General features: G+C 40.1%; 1 protein-coding gene across 9 annotated transcripts in view; it reads left to right on the top strand.

The window, feature by feature from the left end:
* The window catches only part of IRAK3 (interleukin 1 receptor associated kinase 3), an 81,974-nt gene that overhangs the window by 30,342 nt on the left and 26,036 nt on the right, over window positions 1-25,596 (top strand). For 5 of the 9 annotated variants that reach the window (XM_081128646.1, XM_081128647.1, XM_081128643.1 and 2 more), the window contains 5 exons: window positions 14,723-14,905; window positions 19,438-19,502; window positions 20,128-20,182; window positions 21,369-21,520; window positions 25,230-25,294. In XM_081128646.1, coding sequence (XP_080984772.1) covers window positions 14,866-14,905; window positions 19,438-19,502; window positions 20,128-20,182; window positions 21,369-21,520; window positions 25,230-25,294 — 377 coding nt within the window. In that variant the 5' untranslated portion in view covers window positions 14,723-14,865. Of the gene's footprint in view, window positions 1-10; window positions 3,717-14,722; window positions 14,906-19,437; window positions 19,503-20,127; window positions 20,183-21,368; window positions 21,521-25,229; window positions 25,295-25,596 lie in introns of those variants that run through there. The other 4 variants (XM_081128641.1, XM_081128645.1, XM_081128640.1 and 1 more) reach the window with 4 other exon arrangements.

Genomic DNA, 25,596 nt, shown 5'->3' with positions numbered 1-25,596 from the left:
GCCAAGTAATATTCCATTATATATATATGTACCACCATTTTATCCACTTGTATATTGATGGGCATCTGGGTTGCTCCTATATCTTGTCCATTGTAAATGATGCTGCAGTGAACATAGGGGTACATATATTGTTTTAAATTAGTGTTTTGGGTTTCTTCAGATAATATACCCAGAGTTGAATTGCTGTGTCATAAGGCAGTTACATTTTTAATTTTTTGAGGACCCTCCATACCATTTTCCATAGTGGCTATACAAATCTGCATTCCTACCAAGTGTGTATGAGGGTTCCCTTTTCTCCACATCTTTAACACCACTTGTTTGTTGATTTATTGATGATAGCCATTCTGATAGGTATGAGATGATATCTTGTGGTGCTTTTTAAAAAAATATGTTTTTATTTCAGAGAGAGAAAGGCAGAGGGAGATAGAAACATAAATGATGAGAATCATCTTTTTATTGACTAAAAACAGCATTAGCAAAGTTTGATCCCTTACCTCTTACCAATTACAAAAAATAAATTCCAGATGGATTCTGGGTCTAAATGTGAAAGACGAAACTTTGAGAAGATGATATAGTACCTTGCATGATGCTTGACACAAAGATGGCTATGACTCCCTCACCACACCCCAACCTTCATAAACCCCCAGGGAAATAACAAAAACAAAAACAATGTAAGATGGGGACCTGTAAACTATTATATTTAGCAATGGTGTGGACATAGGTGACTCTGGAGAGAGCAATTTCAGTGGAGTTAGGTGGGAGGGTTCTAATTAGAGTGGGTTTAAGAGAAGATAGGAGAAAAATTGGAGACATTAAGACTATTCAACCCTTTACTACACAAGGGAACAAAGAAATGGGGTGGTTGACAGAAAAGGAAGGTGGCATCAAAGAAGTTTTTGTTTCATTTTGTTTTAAGGTGGAATTGACCAGTGAAGGGTGAAACCTGATGACACGGTAGAGAGTGAAACAGCTGCCCTTGATGTCTTTGAGTAGGGGACAGGAGATAGAACCTAGTGCACAAGGGAAGGGATTAGATTTAGATAGGAGCCGAGATAATTCAGCTATGCAAAAGGCGGGGAGAGTGTATGTTGGTACAAATGCTGGTTGGTAGGTCAACACGGTAGTGAGATTCTTTGGAATTTTTTTCCTGATGCATCAGTATTCTCAAGAAATATTCTCAAGGTCATCAGCAGAGCCTGAAGATTGGGGAGAAGATGATGGGAATTGAGGAGAGAAGGCATAAAATAGGTGTCAAGGAGACCAAAGGAGTAAGTGGACTAAAGACACATAGAATACCAGACAGCATAAAAGACCCACTTGAGAGTCATGGCTTTTATTTTCAACTGAATCCAATGAACAGGGTTTGAGTTTTTTACCCCCAGCTACACTTAAGTGCATGGGTGCAGAGCCAAAAATTGGAGAATTAGATTTAATCAGGATGCTAGATTTGCCAAGAGAGTTCAACAAAGTGAGAGAAGCACAAAAATGAAGAGTGTATGCAAAGGAGGGATTATAGTAATTGAGTGTGGACTTTATAGATAAGGAGAGAGGTGAGGATCTCAAGAGGATGGGACCAGAGATGAGGTGGCAAGAGTTTGGATTGGTCTTCTCCTGAGAAGGAAGGATTGTTAAGATCAGAGTACTAGAGGAAATGCACTGCAAGGACAGGCAGAATGGTCGGAGGGTGGACTCATAAAATACAAAGTATGGGTGGGGTGCAGTTATTGATAATGACACGTTCCAGGGGATGTTCATGTGAGTGAGTGACTGAAATAGGGTGGAGGAGAGGAGTCAAGGAACCGAAGAGTCCAGGGTATTGGAAAGATCATAATCTATTCTCCATATATTTTAAGTCGCCAAGAATAAGGATGAGTATTGAAGAGAATTACAGTGAGAAGCTCTATAGCCTAAAAACGAGGAGGTGGAATTGAGGTGGAGGGGAAACAGGATGACAGAAAGAGTGAAGAGCATAGTGAGCGATCTGATCTGATGATACAGAATTCAAAACTCAGAGGCAGTTCTAGGGAACAGGGGGGGAGCATGGCCTGACACTGCCCACGTTGAAAGTACAAGTGATTTCTCAGAATCTATGCAGAGCTCACATTATCTGGCTTTCACGTAAAATTCTTGCTCCTTTGCAAATCAGAGAATCGCTCAGAGCTGGCCCTGCTGGCCGCTTCACCCAGCCACAGTGACGTCCTGGCCCCTCTGTCTGTGTGAGTGTGGCCCCCCTGCGCTGTCCATTGGAGAGCAACCAACTACCGAGCAGCGTCTTCCCTCGCTGCCTTATTCAGGCAGCCCCTTTGAGAAGCACAGGGCCTCTTAAGCATGGACAGCTGGACGGTGAAACCTTAGCCATTTCAACAAAGGGAGATAGAAACTCTTGCGCAGACAGTATTGCCGTTACCGATTTTCAAAACCGTGCTGTGGAATAATAAAACTTCAGCTGAGAACTGGGAAATTCAGGCACTGCTGTAGCACTGAGTGAGTGCATCGCCACTGTTGACCTCTAGGAGGCGCCATTCCCAAAGACTGCAAACCCGAAAGGTTTCAAGGATGCTGCTTCAGTTCAGGGTCTTGGTCCGCTCGCCCAGTCATGAAGTTCGGGGTGTTTCTCATCGCTTTCGAAGCACCTCCTCTTTTTGTCAGTAGCGTTTGTGTCCTGCCTGCTGGGGGGTGTTACAGCATAATGGTAGGAGATTGCAAAACAGGAGGCAGTTTTACTGAAACTCCAAGTTGAAAGCCAAAGGGAGACCGCTGTTAGGCCGTCTGAGACAGGGCCACGCGCTCAGGGTTTCATCAGGAAAGCCCGGAGCGGGGAGGACACAGTAAACCAAACAGCGTGGAGAAAGGGCAGCCTCGGGAAGAAAATACCTACCATTTTCTTTCACTTCGCGCTCTCTTTTGTTTTTCTGTGGTTGGCGTTTATGTGCATCTTTTCCCATAACCAGTTCATATACGCACGTTTATCTGTTTAAATTCAGTAAAATTTGGGAGGAAAATGTGCCAAAACGTTGAGAGTGGTTGTCTTGCGCTGAGTGGGGCTATGAGTGAATCTTTTCTTCTTTCAGTTTTTCTGGGTTTTCCTAGTGTTCCTCAATGTGTCGGTTTTGACGGGATAAAAAGAAACTTCTGGAATAAGGACGGAGAGGCCTCATCCATCGCGCCGGGAGACCGTCGTGTCAGGGCAGGACGACTCTCCATTCGTTCTGCAGCTCCGGCTTCCCGCTTTCACTCTTTGCTTTGTCTCTTCAGTCACGTCGCAAACCCAGAAGAATGGGGGGAAAAAAAACCTCTTCAAAACGTAAAGCCAACGGTCAGGAATCAGCCGCGGCAGGGAGCCCCCACGGCCCCGCCGGGCGTCCCCGGGGACCTCCGCGGGGAGCGGCCCTTTGCGTCACGAGGGGCCCGCCCCTTCCAGGACCCGGGCACGGCGCGTTCTGCCGTTTTGGCCGCGGTCGTGGAAGCAGGATTTCCGCGGTTGTGTAACGGCCCCTCGCGGGCGTGCAGAGGCCTGGGCCCCGCATCCCTCCTCCGCCGGGCCCCGGGTCTCCCGCAGCCGAGCCGAGCGGAGCCGAGCGGAGCCATGGCCGGGGCGGGGGCGCGCGGCGCGCTCTCGGCGCACACGCCGCTGTTCGACATGCCGCCCGTGCTGCTGGGCGAGCTGTGTGCCATCCTGGACAGCTGCGACGGCGCGCTGGGCTGGCGCGGCCTGGGTGAGTGCGCCCCGCGGGGGCTGCGGGGCCCCGCGCCCCGGCCCCCGCCCCCGCCCCGCCCCGCCGGGGGCAGCGCGCCGTCGGGTCGGCGGGAAAGCGCGCCCCGCGTTCCCCGGGGAGCGGCCCTTTCCCGGTCTTGGAGAGACCCACTCTCCCCGAGACCCTCCCGAGAGCTGCCCTTTGTCTTTGAAAGAGACCTCGGGCCAGCGGAGGCTCGGGGGAAACAGCTCCCCGCGTGAAACCGTCTAATGTTTATTAACCGCTCCCGCCTTACGGGGTTCAGAGTATTGTAAGCCGGGAAGTCTACGTGATGTCTTCTTGTCATTGCTAAGTTACCCTAGATTGGTGTCTTCGGTGCACTCTCAGATGAACACCTTACTACTCTAAACTTCAGGTGAAACGCTACAGTGAAAGACTGTTTGTAATGAACACGGTTCTCCGTTTTCTTCATTGTTTTCTTAATTATCTTGTTCGCCCAATTCGATGGAATGAAGCTTTATGCTAGAGAATGGCTTTTGATTTTGATCTAGAAAGTTGGCTTCAAAACTCCATTTTATGCAATAATTGGAAGGTTAAGCAACTGCCTATTGGAAGTGTTGAGTGTGCTCGCCAGAAATGATTCAGACAAAAATCTTTGTTAAACACAGGCGTTTTTGGTTAGATTTGATACTCTGCGATGCCACATTTAATTTTAGTTGAAAATAAAGACAATTATGTCAAACCAACTTAGCCTTAATTCTCTGAATTGGCTGTTTTTCTTACCAAGAATAGCAGGAGGCCTATGAGGAGAAAAGTTTTCATTGTAGCCGGTGAATATGGTCACACTTTCTGGAATGTGGCATTGGGTTTCTAGTTATACAAAAAATGTTTATATATTACAAGCTCTGTAATTTTTAAATTATGACCCTTAAGTAAACATCTCAGAAAAGGATACCTGAGTCTTTAAAAAAAAAAAAAATTATTAACTTTTAGAGAGGGAGAGAAACATCAATGTAAAAGCGAAACATCAGTCGGCTGCCTCCTGCACCCATCCCACTGGGAATCGAGCCCAAAACCCAGGAATCAAACTGGCAACTCTTCAGTGCACAGGACAACACTCCAACTAACAGCTACACCGGCTAGGGCGATACCTGAGTCTTTGATTTCTGGAAAGCATAGAAATTTCCAAGATACATTTGAGGGATAAGATCCCTCCCCCACCAGATCTTTTTGGAATGGATAATGGCATTGGCAGTTTTTGCACCCAATGGTTTCCTGAGGTTACTAACTTTGTGAGAGGAGAAAAATGTTTTTAGCCCAACCCACAAGTCGCAAATGAGGCCAGGTAGGTATTATAAATGAGAGAAGCAATGGGTGAAGCTGGTTGGTGGAGACTTTGAAAATGGAAGAATATATGTCTCATTTAAAAGGCTGGGCGTGGCTCAGCAGTTGAGCGTCGACCTAGCATCCAGGTGATCGGGGCTCGATTCCTGGTCAGGGCACATGCCCGGGTTGTGGGCTGGATCCCCAGCCAGGGGCGTGCAGGAGGCAGCCCATCAATGACTCTCTCATCACTGATGTTTTTCTCTCTCTCCTTCTCTCTTCCTCTCTCTGAAACCAATAAAGATATATTTTTAAAAAATAAATAAAAGAGGCAGTTAGTAATCAGTCCCAGGCCACTGCTGCTTTTCAAGAATTTCAGCCCTCTGTTGCTGGATTCTCCTTCTTTCCTTCCTTCTCTCCTCTCTCTCCATTGAAATCCAGATATTCATATTTAGGATTGTCTTATAATCCTTCCAATAGCCCTATGAGGCAGGTGCTGTTATCATCACCAACATTTTAACAGGTGAGGAAACTGTGGTACAAATTAGTTAAGTAACAACAAATTGACACAGCTAGGAAGTGGCAGAGCCAGAACTTGAACCATGGCAGTCTGGATCTAGGGCCTGTGCCCTTACCTACAGCCACTCTATACTTCCCACTTCCCAACCGTGACGTCCTCAGAGTCACAAGTACTACTGTGCTCTTCCTGCTACATCTTATAGCCTTCCTAAGGTACGGCTATTTCTGCCTTGAAAGAACAGTTCAGTGAGCCATTTCAAACCTACAGCCCCATTTTCCTAATTGTGGAAATAAACAAAGACCACCTGAAACAGAACAAGCAAAGGCAGTTTATTCAAAGCAAGGAAGTCAGCCACCATCACTTGCATTTGACAGAGACACCAAGGCAGGCAGAGGAGTAGAAAAGCTTTATAGTGGAAAAAAGAAGGCTTCACGTATGCCCTGATTAGAGGCTGTTGGCATGAGAAAGCTGGAGCCGGGCTAGCTAGAAGTGGGGCATTCTCTGTGTTTGTTTAGGGGTACATATTTGGCTTTCTCCAGTTGGCCCTAAGTTGGAAGCAGGGGCAAAAATTAGGGAAGCTGTCAGTTATTAATCAAGTCCTGACCATTTGGGCCTGGTTGCTATGGGGGTTGTTGTTTGACTTCCTGGACTAGTGGCTACAGATACTAATTAGACTTCCCAGACTGTTTCCAGTAGATGGTAGATTAGCTTCCTAGGCTGGTTGACACATGTTGTGGATCAGAGTTGCATTTTTACATATAGTCTGTATATTCTATAATAGGGGAAGGATCTAAAATGCCTACTTCTTGATTCTTCAGCTACAGTTCATTGTTCAGGGAGTGGGTGAGGGGTGCCTTCTGACAGCCTGGACTATATAGCTCTGCAAGGAAATGTGGAACACACCATCTGCTTCATGAATTGTTGGCTCAGGAAGGAGGAAAGACTGGCTCAGTTCAGGGCAGTTGAGGGTAACTGCCTGTGTTAAATATGCTGAGTTTCTCTATTGGCAGTTAAAAGAGAAAGGGGAGGAGGTGCAGGGAGGCAAAACTTGACCTTAGAAAGGGGAGAAGAGGGTGTTGGGAAACTGAATTAAGGAGACAGTCCCTTTTATGCTCAGAACAGCTGAGAGCCTGAGGATACAGAGGGTCCAACGTTCCACATAGAAAACAACTATAATAGTAACAGGTAAGACTGTCTTGAGCTGATAATGATTCCTGATGATGGTGAATATCAGGCTATATTTACAAAGGCAGCTCTGACAAAGGTAAATCATATGGCAGCCTATAATATGATCAGAGTATACACAATAAGATAGAAGACCAGTGGTTCACAAACTGGAATGCCCAGCCCGGCTGGCGTGGCTCAGCTGTTGAGCATCAACCTATGATCCAGGAGATCCAGGTTTGATTCCTGGTCAGCGCACATGCCTGGGTTATGGGCTCAGTCCCCAGTCGGGGGTGTGCAGGAGGCAGCCGGGCAATGACTCTTTTCGTCATTGATGTTTCTATCTCTCTCTGTCCCTCTTCCTTCCTCTCTCTGAAATCAGTAAAGGTATATTTTAAAAAAATATACAAATGCCCAGGCTCCACCCCTGGAGCTGTTGATACAAGTCTGCATAGAGGGTCCAGCTTCTTTCTGGGTTTTTTTTGCCAAGCCCTGTAGGTGAGTCTGATGCACAGCCTGGTTGGAAGCCATTGCTTAGGCCAAATGCTCTTCTTTAATAACATCCTAATGTAACAGTTATTTTACCACACTCTTTTCCTATTCCACTTAATTCTTTTTATCTTTAAACAAACTCTACATATTAATCTTCAAATCAGTTTTATCAAGTATTGCTATTTAAAATAGTGTAATCACAAGGTAATATAGTTGCTGATTGATGTTGCTGATTTTATGTTTACAATGAAAGTAGAGCTCTAATTGGAAAATGTTATTTATCTTATACTACCTTATAGACATGATGACATGTATACAGAGCCTCTGGTGACAACTCACTTCACTCCATTACAATAGAGTGGTATTTAAATTAAATTAGTTGGAGCACTTCAATGATACACTGAGAAGGAAACCCTTTTTACAAATACTATATAATGGGTTATGTTCAATTTTCTTCCTCTCAAAAAGGAAAGACAATTATTATAGAAATTATTAATCACTTATAAAACAAATTAAATGTAAAATCACATTAAATGTGTATTTGAATATTCAGTAAAAATTTTAAATGGTAATAATAATAGCCACCATCTATTGAGTATTTACTATTTGCAATATACTGTGTGTTAAACACTTTACATGGATTATCTCATTTATTTATCACAAAAATTCTGAGGCCAGTACTATTTCTATTGCCATTTTATAGACAGAGAAACTGACTCTCAGAGAATTTAAGTAATTTACCTCAAGCCATAGTTTAGTAAGTTGCAAATTAAGATTATAACCAGATGGTCAGATTCCAGAGCCTATGCTTTTTTAAAAAAGTGTTTAAATAGAATATTGTTAAGAACGGTTTTAAATTTACAGAAAAATTTAGAAGATAGTACAGAGTTCCAGTATACTCTGTGTCCTTCCCATGGACTCTGCACCAGTTTTCCATATTATTAGTATCTCACATTAGTATGATATGTTTGTTACAATGTTGACTCACTATTATTAAAGTCCATACTCTATTCAGATTTCCTTCATTTTTACCAGATACCCCTTTTGTCTTCTGGGATCCCATCAGGACACCACATTACATTTAGTTGTCATGTCTCCTGTCTCCTTCAGCTCTTCTTTTTTTTTTTTTAAATATATCTTTATTGATTTCAGGGAGAGGAAGGAAGGGAGGAGAGAGAAATAGAAAAATCAATGATGAGAGAGTCATCGATTGGCTACCTCCTGCATGCCCCCCAGCGGGGACCAAGCCCAAAACCCAGGCACGTGTCCTCACCCGAAATTGATCCTGGATCTCCTAGATCATAGGTTGCTGCTCAACCGCTGAGCCATGCCGGCGGGGCCCCTTTGGCTCTTCTTGCTGTGATAGATCCTCAGAGTTTCCCAGTTTTGGGTGACTGTGACAGTTTTGAGGAATACTGGTCAGTACTGGTCTACTGTTTTGTAGAATGTCCCTTAACTGAAATTTGTCTGATAATTTTCTCATGATTACATTGAGGTTATGGATTTGGGGGGTGTAGACCACAGAAGTAAAGTACCAATTTCATTACATCACATCAGAGGTACACAGTGTTTACGTGACATATCACTGTTGATGTTAACCGCGGCTGAGGTAGTGTCTGTCAGGTTCTACACTTTAATTGGCTCCCCCACCCCTTTCCATGTTATACACTGCCTCCCTGCCCACACTAAGGGAATAGAGAGTTATGCTTCCCCTTCCTGGGTGGGGTGAGCCTATGTTCTCATGATCTCTTAGAGTGTCCCTGGGGTTAGTCCGTGGACCTGTTCTCTTCTGTTTATCTACCATACCCACGAACTTGTCAGTTCCATTTTTGTGCTAACTCCCAGATTTCTAGTCTGGGTCTGTCTCTTGAAAATCAGCACCATCCATCTACTTGCCTATTTGACAGACACCTCCATCTTAACAGTCCAGAAGTGCTCCCCTCGCCCGAAGTTTGTCTCTATCCCAGTTAATGGCAACTCCATTCTTCATTTATTCAAGCCAAAAATATTAGTCTTCTGTGACTTCTTGCTTTCTCTCACAGACCACATCCTGTCTCTTAGTAAGTACTGTTGACTGTGCTTTCAGGATCAATCTAATAATCTGACAGCTTCTTACCACTGCCACCGCAGCCACCCTGGTCCCAACCACCAGCGTGGAGGCAGCGAGGAAGGGTCATTTCAGCAGCCTCCTCACTGGGCCGCCTGCCACCGCCCTTGCCCTCCAGTCTCTTTTCAACACAGAAGCCAGTGAGTGAAGCACGCGTGTGAAGTATATTATATCCCGCTATCCCCTTGAGAACCTTCCCGTGGCTCCTCGCCTCGCAGGAAACATCCAAGTCCTACATTGTTTTTTCTCACTTTCTTCTTTTTTGCTCAGCCCTAGCTACCCTGGCCTCCTTGGACATGCCAGGAACATTTCCCTGCAGGTGACCTTGAAGCTTACTCCCTCACTGCCTTCATGTTTCTGGTTAACTATTACCTTACCCTGATGACACCCCCACACACTTATGCTTCTTTCCTGCTTTATTTTTCTACATGTCACTCACCCTTCTCCACATACTTTATCTGTCTTTGTTGATTTGTTTGTTGTCCATTTCGAAATAAGCTTCACAAGGGCAGGAGCTGTTTGTTGGCTTTGTTTTCCGCATACTCCTCTAGTGTCAAAAATTGTACCTGGTACAGAGCAGGCATTCTGTAAATATCTGTTGATTTGAATGAATTGATGAACAGACGAATACCGGTGAAACATCCAAGACCTTCCTGGGCAGAATCTTAGACAAGGCATTCTACAGCATCGTGCTCTCTGCTTGTAAGGATTTTCCAATTTAATGTAGGCAGCAGATCTATACAGATGCTGTGGGGAAGTTAACAAGGGAAGACAGTGCGGGGAAACAGTGCTGATCATTACCTGGGTGTGGACTCTGAGTTCCAGACTGAAATGTTGGTGTGGAGGGTGAACTGTTCTTAAATTCTCTCCCAGAGGTAATGTTAGGTCCGCACCTGGGTCTGGGATTGAGACAGCAGGACAGATGGGGGGATACATGAAAAATCATGCACAGCCCTTCTCAGTTACTAAATTATGAGTCCTACTCAGGCATTGGGGTAACAAGTACACATAAGCCTAAGTCTGGATAAGTATCATTTCTTGTAATATTTCTTAGCTAGTGGGTATTGATGCCATGGTCTGGAAAGAGGAGCTGAGCTAACTTACACTTTGGAGATTTGTTTTACTTTTTTGCAATTAAAAATATCTTTAATCTTAAATGTTCTTTTTTTAAAAAAAAAAAAAATGCCTTTTTTGTGTGTTTTGTAGGAAGAAGGGAGGCACCTTTTCTTTTTTTCCATTATGTTATCTCAAAACAAACTTTGTGAGACTGTAGTCTTACTTTCCTAAGGGTTTTAGCATGTGGTAAAATGCAAATAAAAGACGACAAGAGTGTGTTGCGTTATTCTAAAAAACCCCTTCAGGCACAAATTTGCATATGGAGAGTGATTTCTGCAGCTGAATTCCCCAGTGGTTTAGCACTACCCAGAGAGACCTCCTCTCTAAACAGAGCCTCCGAGCACCTTTGAACACCCAATGATTATTAAGCAATCAGTATCTTCACATAAACTAATCTCTGAACGTCTCAGGTCAACTTTTTGTCTTATATTGTGCCAAGATGCCTTTCAAATGAAAGATTTGCCTTCCAAAAAGTGGTTTTAAACAATGCTTCCCTGCGGCATATTTTTAAATGTACACTTTTATTTAGAATGCTCTTAATTTTAACAACACAATCATAGAGAAGTTTACTCTTTATTTGTTTAGTTCTGTGAATAAACAAAGTTCTATGCCCTGGAAGGGAACAAATATATAACAATAAGAGAAAACTAGGAATATTGAGAAATATGATTAAGGTTAAGAGTTTGCATCAAATTGAAGGTATTGTTTAATAGAATTTGATCTAAATGAATGATGCATTTTATGGATGCTAATAATACTCTTTAGTGGTGTTTCTATTCAAAATGCATTATCATTGGAGAGAAACTATTGACGTTGCACTGTGAATCACTAAAGAAAGAAAACATTTCATTTCTAGTCCTATAAGCAACCCATACATGAAGTATCCATTTTCACTGAGCCCCAGTCAGTTTCATACTGGGAACTATTCTTACTAGAAAAATACCTTTGCCTAGCCTAGCTTTCCTTAGACAGTGCAGACAGATCGCTCTGCCCCTGGCCAGTGTTAGGGAACTAAAAACCCCAGCTTTTTTGCCATCTGTTTACTCACCCACCAGCTAAATCTCAGAAATGTACTTAAGGAAGAGCATTTATATGAGCAGTTTCTCAGCCAAGTCACAGGACTGGAGAGCACAGACTCATGGCCTTCGCACTTTTAAAAGGGAAATTCAGAAATTAAAAAAAGAAACGGAAAAGTGGGGAATGGAATTATGTGGGAAATCTGACATCCCCTGGGACTTGAAAAGTTAACTCCAGATTCCTTAATAGTTATAAACCGTTCCTTTCCTCCTGTGAGAACCCAGAGAAAATGTTTATAGCTTTTTATGTGCGAATCTTGGATATGAGACTGCTGCTACTATTGCCACCAGATGGATCTTCCAAAAAGTAAAGCTCCCATCTTTGCATCGGAAATCTTAGATTGGCCTGTCTACTTTCAGGATAAAGTTTAACTTGTGCTAACACTCAGGGCCCCTCTCTGTCCTGCACCAAATATGTACTGAACATCTACTATGTGCTGAGCACATTCTTTCAAAGGTAATTGGGGACTTCATGAAGCTTGTCTACCTTTTCTTAAATATAAACCCTCTGCTCTAAGCAACACTAGTCTCCTCTGCTCCCTCATGCCCTTTCCTTCATTTCTGGAACAATTCCCCATTTGACAAGGCTCTTCTATTTTCCCTTAACCTATTTAAACTTTACCCCAATCCAGCCCTGCTGCAAAGCCAGCTGAGGTCCCATCCCTCTCACGCTCCTTCCCTGACTGTGGTAGCCCAAAAGGGCATCTTCTCTCTTCACCCCTATTAAATTAGATGCATGTCTTACCCCAAAGATTCAAAGTGTAGAGGGAGCTGTTTTATCTGAAAAAGAGAAGAAAGAAAAAGAATCCTTTTATATGTTATATAAATATTGTTAATTTATATGGTACATTATGCCTAATACTGTCTAAATATTAGTCAGTTAGCTTACTAATAAAAAAAGTAGAAACCTAAATTTTCCCTTTACTAAAAGTTGATATTTAGCATTACCTTACTGGAATGTTAATCTTGAGACTAGGAGGTATTTTAAAGACTGGAGGGGTTTTAAAGTCAGTGCTCACATAATTAGCAGGCTGGGGAAGGGCAAACTAATTTACTATATGTTTGGGGAGGGATTAATTTAAAAAATATTTACTAATGAGAAGTTGGAGGCTGCTTAGTGAGGCTGTGACTTGTCTGGACTGGCACCATATGTCAATGGCAGAGCCACCACTAAACCAATATGTTCCTGCATATTCCCAGGATGCCAGCAATGCTGTCTCGACTGGAAACTTTTCTCCTTAGAAGACAGACAGTATAGTCCATGAGGCTCAGAGTTTATTTTTCTGTCTCTGTTTCAAACTGAAACTCCAGTGATTTATTTTCTCCCTAGAATAGTATACCCTATCCAATAATTCCTTAAGAATTATCTTCTCTTTAGAAATATTCATAGTTTTTAAACTTGGCTCAGGCTCCAGAAATCACTCCTCTAGTAAGTCTTCCATGATGCCCCTACCTTTAGTTAGGGATCCCTTTTTTTGCTCCATTCACACTTTGTGCCTGCAATTACTATGTTGCTGGCACCCAGTAAGTACTCAACAAATGTTCGAATTACACTGATTTGCAGCATATCCTCTAAGAAATTTTAGAAATAGTGTTTATGAAAAATGTGCTTCAACCAAATAGGTAGATTATATCATCCAAAAGAAATGCGGTAGAGTTAACCAAATTTTTGCTCTGAAGGTCCCCTCCTATTTTTTAATGATAAGCTATCTAAAATATATATTAGCATTTGGATAGTCCTTGCCTCTTCATGAGATATTATCTCTTCAAAGAGATGAAGAATGGATCTGTTCTTGCCAGAACTTAAAATACGGAGTAAGGACAAGCACATTCCAACTTAAAGATGTCAGACATTTGATTGTAGCTGTTTTTGCCCCTACAGCTTAAGCATGCTCTCAGACTGAGTGTCTCAACTTCATCTTCCCTTGTTTGATATGTACTCACGAAAGCTGCCACTCCCTTTTGCTCTCTTCTGGTATAAAATGAGACAAATAACAGAAAATTCAAGATAAAACTTTGTGTGTATTAGTCACAATAAGACTGAGTTATGCTGCAGTAACAAACACCACCAAAACCTCAGTGGTTAACATGACAGAGGTTTACTTTTTGCTCTGGGGAGAGGAATGAGAGTCCAGGAGAGCCAGCTCCACGTGGTGGGTTAGCAGTCCAGGCTGCTTCGATGCTGAGGGTGCGCACCCCCTTACAGCATGTGCTTCTACCACTGCCGTGGCGGGACCGGGAACCTGGGGAATTGTACCTTGGCTCTTCAATGTTTCTGGCTAGACTTCTTGGAAAAGTAATTACGGACAGGGCTGGGGCAGCGGAAGTATAAAATAGGCCCAGAGCATCTTGTAAGCCAGAAAATAAGGAAGTGTTCCAAAAATAATAGGGCTTGTCGAAAGAACACAGAAGCCGACCTGAATGGACAAAGCTGGAACAATTTTAGCAACAAAATAAATAATGATAGCACTGGATTTTAACCTATAGAATAAATATTTATGAGTCCACGATGATGTAAATAAGTTAGTTAAACAAATGGGGGAAAAGAGACAGCACTTTCTTACAGAAGAATTACAGTTAATGAACATAGAAGGAAAAAGGGAAAATTAAAAATCTCCATTAAGCAAACACCAGAGTAATTATTATGAAAAACGAGATCCACTGATAGATGCGAACGTTTATGGGCAAAATCTGAGGATAAACAGGGTATTTCCATAGTTTTGATGTATTTCCCCCAACATAATTATTAATTATAAAGGGAAAGATAATTTCATTGTGCGGACACCACTTCACCCAAGCGACCAAGATAAACATCACCAGTGATAAGACATTAACACCATGAGCTTCTTGATATTATGCACTCAGAAGGACACAGTAGCATTTTTCTGTCCTGCAGGACAAGGAAAGACTGAGGAACATCAGACTGGAGGAGATTAAAAAGAAGTAACAACTGATGGCAATGTGGGAAACTGGATAGGGTTTTTGAAGAGGAGGACAGTGGAAAAACTGGTGAAATTAGAATAAGGTCTGCAGTTTAGTCATCACTGGGCCTACTAATTGGACTCTGGTTATATACAGTGTTCACATTAGGGGAAGCTGGGTGTGGAACTAAAGTTAGTTCAAAATAAAAAACTGTAAGCAAAATGAAATAAAGCATGTTAGGCACACCCAAACAAGTATTCCGATAAAATGAACTATTCTTTGGTTCTTCCTATTGCAATTTCCACAGCGGAGCGACTTTCAAGCAGCTGGCTGGATGTTCGTCACATTGAAAAATATGTCGACCAAGGTAAAAGTGGAACAAGAGAATTACTTTGGTCCTGGGCACAGAAAAACAAGACTATTGGTGACCTTTTACAGATTCTCCAGGAGATGGGACATCATCGAGCTATCCATTTAATTGCAAACCATGGTAAACTCTGATTTTTATGATATGGCTCTTGGTCCATTTTGTAGGAATTGTAATTTGTAAATGTAAATATTGCATTTTATTCAAGACAGGGACTGGTCATGCTATATGTCACTGATTTCTTCCAGTGGCATTTATCTGAAGCTGGCCTTACAGATTCACTTTTTTTTTTTTTGGTGACACTTTCTTTCCTCAGTACCTAATATATTAACATATACAATACATTCCTTTCCACCACTTCATAGTTTGGTGTATTTTTTTTTAAAAAATTTACTTTACAAACTATACGTTTTGAAATATTTTATTCTTAGCAATACAAATCAACTCTATTCAAAACTCTGAAACTCTTTGAATCATAAACATAATCAGAATCACAATATGAGTAAAATATAGATAATGCTATAATTTGTTTTATCATATGGTTAGAAGTTAAAAATATAGTTGGGTTTTCTCCCTGTATTTTAGTGCAAATGATAAAGCTCCAGAAAAACTGGGCTTTCCCTTTTATCTGTTCTGCTCTCATGCCTTCCCTGATTACTGTCCGTTCCACAGGCTGTAATTCTTCCTTCCGTCCTGTTTCTCACGCTGTGTCATGCCTTACATACCTGATTAGTAAAGCTCATGAAATTTTCTCCATTTATTCTTTGTCAGTAAAATAATCTCCTAATGTCACTTGTTCTGTTTATTCCACTTTAGATTTATTCACTTCAACAAGAATGATCTTGAGGGATCTTGGGTCTTATAGATCAGGGCTCTTAGGTTGGAAACTCTTTCGAATCAGTATCCTTATTATTTGCCTCTTTCATTCAGGAATATTTTAATTTCTGTATATTTGCACACATGCTCTTTGATAATATACTTAGTACACTTCAGCCCCTCTCTATCTTATCACCCAAAGAAACTTTGCTCACATAAAGAAGAAATCCTGAGAGACTTGGACCAGAAAACTGCAGCTTCAGATTGACTTTTATTTTGTAGGTTTTCCATGTTAATGGGATGCTAGACAGTTCCCAGGAGGCTTCTACGATGATATTATCTGTATAACTTGGCTAACCCCTTTTCATCTTTTTCACACAATTTTTTCACTTAGTTTCATAGAGCAGACTGCTTTCCTACGAAGCTGATCGATCAATTAAAATGCAGTGAGTCCCTGGGAATTGTAAATTCAATGCCTTATCATTATCTGAGCTTTTCCCAGCCACTGAAACCACCCACACAACTTGCTGTTCACAGTATAAACTCACACCATTTTGATAGGACACACGGGGATGTTTTATAGTTCAGTGTTCCGGAATAGATTTGAGGGTGTCTTTTGCTCTCTATGTTGTTTATTTATGCAGCAGAGAATAATGTGGACTGTGAGGAGACAAAAATGTCACATTCTTGGTTGACACCTAGTCTTTTGCACGTGCAAAATTGATTGTATTTTTTAAATAGATTGGCTGATTGGTGGAAAGACGATTATTTACTGCCCTAGTACCAGGAGATAGGTAAATCTGAAATGAAGTTCTGAGTCCTTTGCTGAGGAAAATAGCACTATTTCATTGCAATTCATTGATTGGATGCTTTGAATTATCTTAGAAAAGGTTAATTTAATAGCTTGTTAAAGGCAGCACTGTGATGCTTCATTGGAAACAGTAAGTGTAGCCTGCTGAACAGGTGCCTCCTATGGTAACTACTACCAATCTAGGAGTCAAGATAAAAAGATTTAGTCTTCCTTTGTTGCTACCACGGACAAAGTTATCAGTTATCCAAATAATTCATTATCCATCCACATATCCATTTTTGCCTACCTTTTCTTAAAATTGTTCAGTTCGGTGGGATAGTTTCATTTTAGAGAAATTTCTTACCTTTCCTTTGCCAACCTCCAGAGATCACTTTACAGACTTGGATTTTCTTATGAGTCCTACTGAGAAAGGCCTTGAATTTCCTGCTAGTCCCCATTCCTTCAATTCAGGGGACTGCATAGGGGATTTCTTCACATCCATAAAACAGAACCAGTTCTCAGGACATAACCAAGTTGTTCAAGAAACTAGAATCTTCACCTGCTATCTTTTTATTTCCCCGCCTTCGTATCTTTACATATCACATTTTGCATTTACATAACAATGATCAGTAATTGTTTTTTAGTTTTGATGTGAAATCCACAGCTTTCTGCTGGCTTCTTAGGAAAGCCACTTTGAGACTTATATTTTATATGACAGTGAAGTATCGTCCTCTCTTTTTATGAGCAACAAAAGAACAATGAACAATGAATTTTAATGCCCGTACAGCCCCCAAACTTCAAATTTTGTTCTACACCACAATATCTTATTTAAGATGTTGCCTAATTGCCCTGGCTAGAATCTCTAGTATATTGTTGAATAGAAGAAGTGTCAAGACCAGATATCTAAAAGGGAAAGTATTCAGTCTTCCACAATTATGTATGATGTTATCTGTGGGCTTTTCACAGATGCTCTTTATCAAATTAAGGAAATTCTCCTCTGTTCCTATGGTTGTTATTAGGATAGGTTACTGGATTTTAAGGTTTTGTTATTCATTCTATTAATATGGTGTATTTCACCAATTGGTTTTCAGATATTAAGCCAATATTGGATTTCTGGGATGAATCCCACTTGGTCGTGGTATATAATCCTTTTTACATGTTTCTGGATTTGGTTTGCTAGTATTTTATTGAGGACTTTTGCAGTTTATATACATAAGGGATATTGGTCTGTAGTTTTCTTGTGATGTTTTGTCTGGCATTGGTATAAGGAAGATACTGGCCTCAAAGAATAAATTTAGGAGTTGATACCTCTTCTATATTGGAATAATTTGTGAAGGACTGATGTTAAATCTTCTTTTGTTATTGATAGAATTCACCTGTGAATTCATCCAGACCTGGACTTTTCTTTGTGGGAAGTCTTAAAATATTAATTCAATCTCTTTCTTTGTAATAGGTCCATTCAGATTGTTTATTTATTCTTGATTTAGTTTCAGCTTTGGATTTCTGTTGGTTGTGTTTTATCTAGAATTAGATAAATAGATTTTCCAGGGCAAGCTTTGGATTTCTGTTGGTTGTGCTTTTTTTGAAATCTATTTATATCATCTAAGTTATCTAATCTTTTACATACAGTTCTTGTATTTCCTTATAATTAGTTTTATTTCTGTAAGGTTGGTAGTTATGCCTCCTCTGTTGTTTTTGTTTTGCTTGTGTTGTAATTTTAGTCTTTCTTCTTTCTTGGTCGTTTTAAATAAAGTATTGTCAATTTTGTGATCTTTTCAAAGAATCCACTTTGGTTTCATTGATTTTTCTCTTTTGTTTTTCTATTCTTTATTTCATTTAATTACACTCTAATCTTAATTCTTTCCTTCTGTTTCCTTCAGTTTAGTTTACTTTTCTTTTTCTAACCTCATTAGGTGTAAGTTTAGGTTATTGGTTTGAAATATTTCTTCTTTTTTAATGTAGGCTTATACAGCTATAAATTTTCCTTTAAACATTGCTTTTGCTGCATTAAGTTTTGACGTATTGCGTTTTCATTTTCATTCATCTCAAAATATTTTCTAATTTCTTTTGATTTCCGCTTTGACTTATTTGTTATTTATGAGTTTATTGTTTAATTTCCATGTATTTGTGAACTCCCCAAATTTCCTTCTGTTAATGATTTCTACTTTAATTCCATTGTGGTCAGAGAACATGTTTTGTATGATTTCAACCCTTCCAAATTTATTGAAGCTCATTTTATTGACTAACGTGGTCTATTCTGGAAAATGTTCAATGTGCAATTGTGAAGTATGTTATATTCTTCTGGTTTTGGATGGAATGTTATATAGATGTCTGTTAGGTCTATAGTGTTTGGTTTATAGTGTTGTTAAAGGAGATTTGTTATCAATTTACTGTGTTTTGTTGCTTGTCTTCTAAACAAATAATTTAAGAAACACTAGAACACAATCTAAGAAAAATTGAAGGTGAAATGAAAGTTTTTTAAAGTCTGAACCAAAATGTGACTGCAAAATATTGCAGGGTTTTAATCTTTTGCAGGAAGCCACATAGGCTACCTCAGTTCAGACAGAACTAGAACAGACAGAAGTTTAGTCTAAAACTGAAGAGCACTGGTGGGTGTTTGTAATGGTTAACATAAACACACACATGCATTCACACACACATATACACACCTCTAATACCTTATGGCACAAGATGGGATAAAAAATAAACTAACCCAGGGAGATATAATTGCAAAAATACATGTGCAAAAATGATAATGTTGCTTTTTCCTTTCAATTTTCTACTTCACACATTAACATTTTTAATAATATCTAACAGTAATTTAAGGTAGGTATTCATGTTTTAAGTGAACCAAAGTATGTTTGTATAATATTTGATCATTAGAAAGCTATTCACACACACAAATTTGTAACTATTCAGTGGAAATGAAACCGAGCTTTAGAAATGAACATTACTATCAGGGTGTTTCACAGTCTTAGAATAGGAAAAAACAAGCTTATTAGGAACATAAGAATTTTTTTGTATCTAGCTGCCCTTATTTCTCTTTCAGGAGCAGTCTTGAGTCCTCCACAGCAGAGTCATCAGGGAGATGGATTTCCAAATGTGTTCGCCAAGGTAGAGTGTTTGTGCATAGATAATGACCCTTGAGCTCTGTTGCATATGTGATTGAGCATAGGAATGAAATGATCCGACAGAAAAATGCTGGGCTTCAGGTACTAGTTTAAAAGCAGAAAAGCCTAGCTCTCTCATTATTCTTTATTTAGTTGGGGATTCAGAAAATTAGAGATTTGTAAATGTTTGAAGAGTTAAGAGCTTTCTCCTCTCAGTGGTCTGTCAGAGATGAGACTTAGAACTATTAAAGGGGCTGTGAGTTATGCATTTGTCTTAACTCAGCTTTTAATTTCCCTCTTCTAATTGGTGTTTTGCATATTGCCGTTAGCTCTTATTAAAGCAAATTAGCAATGATCATTTTATAGCAATTGAAGTCATTTAAAATTGACTATAATTGACTATGACATTGATACTTGAGTTTTTACAGTTGGTCTGGAAGCCTTAAATATATATGGCAATGAATACTATTGAATAGAATAAAATAATTTTGCTTTCTACTAGCTTTCTTCTAAATTAGATTTCACTCTATTGAACTGTATAGTCCCAGGGGGAGCTTTGGATTTCTGTTGGTTGTGTTTTATCTAGACTTATGAAACTGAATTACTTTAATATGTGTTTCTTCTCTTAGGAAACAGCCAATGTCACAGTGGATAATATTCTTATTCCTGAGCATAATAAAAAAGGTAAAAAAAAAACCCACCCCAACTTATTTTTAAATCGTGCTTTCAACTAAGTCAACTGAGAGGGAGAAATAGCCAATAAATATATTAACTATTCATTAATATGCAAAGTCAGGGTAAAATTTTCATAGATATAAAAATATTTGTACTTTTTACCGAGACAGTTCTGATGGCTGATATATTAATATGATATTAAAAATCTATTGGCCAATGACGAACATAATTGTGATCTCTTAGGGGGAATTCTTATTTTCTGTTAGTGAAATTTGCTGTTTTTATGTATCATAGGAAAACATTTAAAAATTATGTTGGGTTTTATATAGTTTTAGAAATTTTCATAGCATTTGAAGAGATTTTTAGAGATGTTTGTAGAGCAATTCTGAAAGTCACTATGAAAATCCAGTTATTTTCCATATCAACTTTTCTACTTCATTAGCAGAGAGAATCATTTAGTTCTACCTAGGAATCATTCTGATAAACTTTAATGGGTATCTAAGGCTTCCTTGTCTTAAATTTGCCACTAGATCTGATGCTTCTTTGGTTCAAAAGAGATTTAGAAAATTTTGGTCCTTTAAGATTTAGCAATAAGATATAAATCAAACATTAAATGTGGGAATGTAGGCAAAACTGGTTTCTGAAGGATTTAGGCAAGCTTTTGCCTTTGAATTTGTATTTGATGACCTTTTCAATGTTTCCTCCCGATCTCTGCTTTAGTATTTTCCTAATTTACTCTGAGGAAGTAAGTTAGGCGTTTACAAGATTTGGCTCATAAAAAATGTTCCCATTAGTCATTCTTGGAGCATATTGTTTAGTCATATCAAGATTTCCATTAATGTAGATTTTTTTATTAGTTTTACATTCATAATTCTAATGACAAAGAAAAAGAACCTTAGAAAAGTTTCCCCAACTAAGCTTTTTGGCAGATCTCTTTCGAAGTGTGATAGAATCACAGTGCTATTGTTGAAATATCTAAACAGCCATTTGCTCTGTGAAATGGTAGGAGCCAGACCTGAGTAAATGCGCAGGGAGCACATGGTGGGCTTCAGTTTGGCTCTGGGTCATCACCCGACTGACTTTCCACTGGGCTCCGATGTGTTTCTAATAAGGAAGCCCTGGTTCTTTATGATGGTGGCATTGACTCTTAAAAAAAGAAAAGGTAACTTCTCTTCTCCCTACTTTCCTTCCTAAGGAATATTGTTTAAATCCTCTATCAGCTTTCAAAACATCATAGAAGGCACCAACAACTTCCACAAAGCCTTCCTAATCGGAGAAGGGGAGATTTTTGAGGTATACAGAGCGGAGATCCAAAACGAAACCTATGCCGTTAAGTTATTTAAGCAGGTATGGAAAGAATTATTACCACAGGGTATCGATTCCATTTATTTGCTCATACTTCATATTAGAATGTGTCATTTTTTATCAAGATTGAAAAGTATATTTGAAATTATAATTTTATAAATGGAAATGAGATATATGACCCCAGGTGACTGAAGAAATGACTGAGAAATGAATGGCTGTTTTGCAGGAATGTGGAAGTTAAATTCTTCCCATCCCCAGATATATTGCATAAGAAAGACTTTTCTGAAAAGCCTCGTAGGACCTTTGGGACTTTGCCTCAGATGGTCAGGCTGTGCCGGCCGCTCCGGTTTTCATGTTTGTTTGATTCTTTAGGATGGGCAGTTTCACAGGCCGAGCCACAGATTGGCATCTGTGCTACTTTGTAAATTGGCTTCCATCACAGCTCAGGAGGGTGGGAAAGGGGAGGCTTTAAGTAGGAGCAGCAAGGCAACGACCAAAGTAGGAGATTGGGGGACAGCTGAGTGACTGCAGGCAGCAGGGCAGAAAGGGTATAGAGGGATCTAACTCGGGAGTCGGGAGAGAGAGGCGCACATACGCCCCAAAGAGCTGCTCTTCCTCCTCTTCACTGTTAGTCAGCAACTGGCAAACAGTTTCTGAACTCCTTCCGTGGGCTGGGTACTGAGCGTGCAAAGGTGACTAAGGCATATTTCCATCCTCAAGCTGCTCGCAGTCTAAAGGGGGAAACAGCCTGCTAAAGCAAAGATTAAACTGCAGCGTGAGAAGGATTAGCAGAGATCTGTCCAAAAGGTCACGGGAGCACATAAATAAAGCCAGAGGAGGGGCACGTCCAACACCCAGGAGAGTGCCTGGCACAGGGTAACCTCTCAGTAAACATTTCTTCAATAAACAAATGGAAAAGTGGGTGAAAGGAAGTGACCTTTCAGCTGGATTTGGAAGGATGGGTAGAATTTTTGGCAGACAGTGAGGGAGGGGCAGTGCTTTGGGGGTGGAATAAATAGCAGGTGCAGAGGCCTGGCGGTGCAAGTATGAAAGCAGACACCTTCCTCATGAATAATAGATTGTTGGGTGGAGTAGAGGTTAGTGTGGGCGTGGGAATGTAGTAGCAGAAGATGATGCCGGAAAGATAGGTTAAGTCCATGGATGGTTTTTAAGAGGGAGAGGGAAAAGACTACATTTGTGTTTTTGAAATATAACTTTGATTACAGGTTAGATGATGGATGGGAAATGAGCAGGAGCGTTAGAGGAAAGATGGGAAGAACTTACGCTGGAGGTGAAAAGACCTGGTAGAGGGATATTTCAGATGTGTAAACTAAGAAACGGATAGGACTTAAACCAATGTTCTCAATTCTAATATTAGAATCACCTCGGGGGCTTTTAAAAAATGAGCCCCTCAGCGTCTAGTTAGGTCAAGGTCGCGGTGGTGGTGGCTAGCATCAGTACTTTTAAAAAGCTTCCCAGGTGGTTCATGCGTGGCCCCTGTTGGAGAACGGCTGCTGTAAGGCAGGGCAGAGGCAATAGGGATGGCGAGGAGAAGGTATGTCTAAGAGATGAGATGAAATGGACCAAAAGTAGTGATCTGTTAGAGAGGGCTGGGGAAATAGGGGAGAAGGGAGGGTCTAAAGTGAATCCTACTTTGCAACTTAGATTATAGGGACTTTTAAAAAAAATTATTAGCCTGATTTCTCCACTTCCTCAAATTGCATTTTGCCCACTAATTCTATATAGACATCTCAAAATTCCTGATAAGTTGAATGGTCTAATAAAGAAATGAAACTATCTACTGGTAAATCCATTCAACAAAGAGAACGGGGTTACTCTAGAGGTGGCTGCCTGAAGCCTGTGTCTTAGGCCCAGCATGTCTCCAGCTCCATTTGTACATTCTCTTTTGGTTGTGCCCCAGGGCCACCTCCCCTAAGGCTCCATCCATCTACCTTCCTCTTCCCTCTGCAGCTACCACCAACTCACACTCCCTTTTGGGAATTTTCTTTCCAGGAGTCTCACTTCAAAATGAGATGTCACTGCCTCTAGATCTTCTTCCCTCCCTGCCCCAGAGGCAGTGATTATTTCTTTGATTGCCTCTTACCTCTCCAGTGTGGTTTTGCTGACCCTCCTACATGTAGTCACAGCATCACAACATTATATCATAGCATTGATTTCTACATCCATCTCACCCAGTAAACTAGATGGGTTCCTTTAAAGAGCTCTTGTTTATCTTTCTATCCCAGTACCTCATTACAGGGCCTGATTCATAGTAGCTGCTCAATAGATATTTGTCAAGCAATGGAATGAATGACAGATATGCCCTTTTTATTAATTTAATCGCTAATCTCTAGGAGTAAAAAGACAGGAGGTAACAAAGGTACCAAGAACTAGAGACTGTACAGAGTCCTACACACACTGATACAAATATACCCACACACACATTTATCGGAAAGATGAGATAATTTAATGAAGCTTGAGCCACAAAGCATTTTTTTAAAGAAATGTGTAAAACTGGACATTAACTTCAGTAATCTTTTGTAGAGGGAATGAAGCGGGGAAATGTACTAGATGTGTTGGATAGGTGCATCCATCCCCCGGGGAGCTTACAATTCTGATTCAGCACATTTGGGCAGGGACCTGAGATTCAGCATTTCTCACCAGCTCCCAGTGAAGCTGATGTTCCTTGTCACAGACCACAGTTGGAGCAGCAAGAATGCTAGCTTAGCACAAACACAAAAACTAACCCCTTCATTTTTCAGAGTAAGAAAACTATGACCTGAGGGAGATTAAGTGACAAAAATTCACAAGTAGTGCGCATGAGAAACGGACCTGGGGCCAATCCACTTGGATTGTGTGACAATGATTTTTTAAAATATAAATTCTCAAAAAGATGTCTTTGAAAATGAATTGTCGGCCTAGCTGATTGTTTTTGACTTCCTGGATTAACTTGGAAAGTAGCTTCCAGAATTCTTGTTGGATTTCTCTCCCTCTATTCCTGAGGACAGAGAGCTCTGAAAACTCTGCCCTGTCTAGCAGTTTGCAAATGATAGAACCTTACTGCTGATGGGACTAGGAGCACACATACTTTAAATCCTTTAGAAGTTAGGAACCTGAGCTTCGGAGATGTGCAATGACCTAAGGTGTGTGAAGCCATTGAGAACAGTGCCAGGTGCAGAGTAGGTGCTCAGTACAGTATTAGTGAACTCATTAATTTATTCGGTAAATACGTATGTCAGGCACTGGGCTAGCTTCTGAACATCTTTGAGGTAAGGAGTTATATTTTTCATTTGCTTAGTAAGCCCATCTTTTCCAATTACTACAGAAGTAAACTTGAACCAACATGTTCAAATGACCCAAGTCATAAATGCCAGATTAGTGAAATCACCTCTAACCAGAATACAGCTGAACTCTATGAGATCAAGCGGGGAATTTCTAAATGTCATGGAATTTTCTTTGAATACATATAATATTTTTAAATTTATGAAAATGAAAGAATTCAAATATAAAATACGTGTACATGATACATTACATGAAAAACTTTTAATTTAATAGCAGTGATTCTAAATCTATTTGGGGGGTTAATAGATTTTTGAAAATCTGATGAAATCTAAGGATTCTCTCCCCAGAAAAATGTTCATTTGCATATATACCAAAAAATTCATCTAGTTTCAGCCTGAGGTTAAGAATCCCAGAAATAGAGATCCTTTCCTTAATTTTTTTTTTCCTTATTTTTCTGTATGATATTTAGGAGAAAAAAATGCAGTGTAAGAAACAATGGAAGAGGTTTTTATCTGAGCTTGAAGTTTTACTACTGTGAGTATATTTTGCCTGGAATTTCTTCCTTTGTGTCTGGTTTTCATCTTTGTTCATCTTTGATTCTACAGCTCAGAGCATGGCATGGTTGGCATTTAATAAATGAGGGTAAATTTCTGACATCTGCTTTAGTATATTTCTTAGAATACATTTGAAAATAGGCTATTTACATAATTCACTTGAACATATTTTAACAAGAAACTGTCACTGGGAAGTAGGTTAAATCATGTGTGACTAACATGGCTGAGTGTAAAATAATTCTTAGAACATTAGAATTGTATATATTTCGCCACTTCCCCCTT

This window comes from Miniopterus schreibersii, assembly GCF_964146895.1.
Source record: "Miniopterus schreibersii genome assembly, chromosome: 2".
NCBI classification, from domain to species: Eukaryota; Metazoa; Chordata; class Mammalia; order Chiroptera; family Miniopteridae; genus Miniopterus; species Miniopterus schreibersii.
The sequence above is the reverse complement of the archived record's forward strand: the minus strand, read 5'-3'. Positions and strand labels throughout refer to the sequence as shown.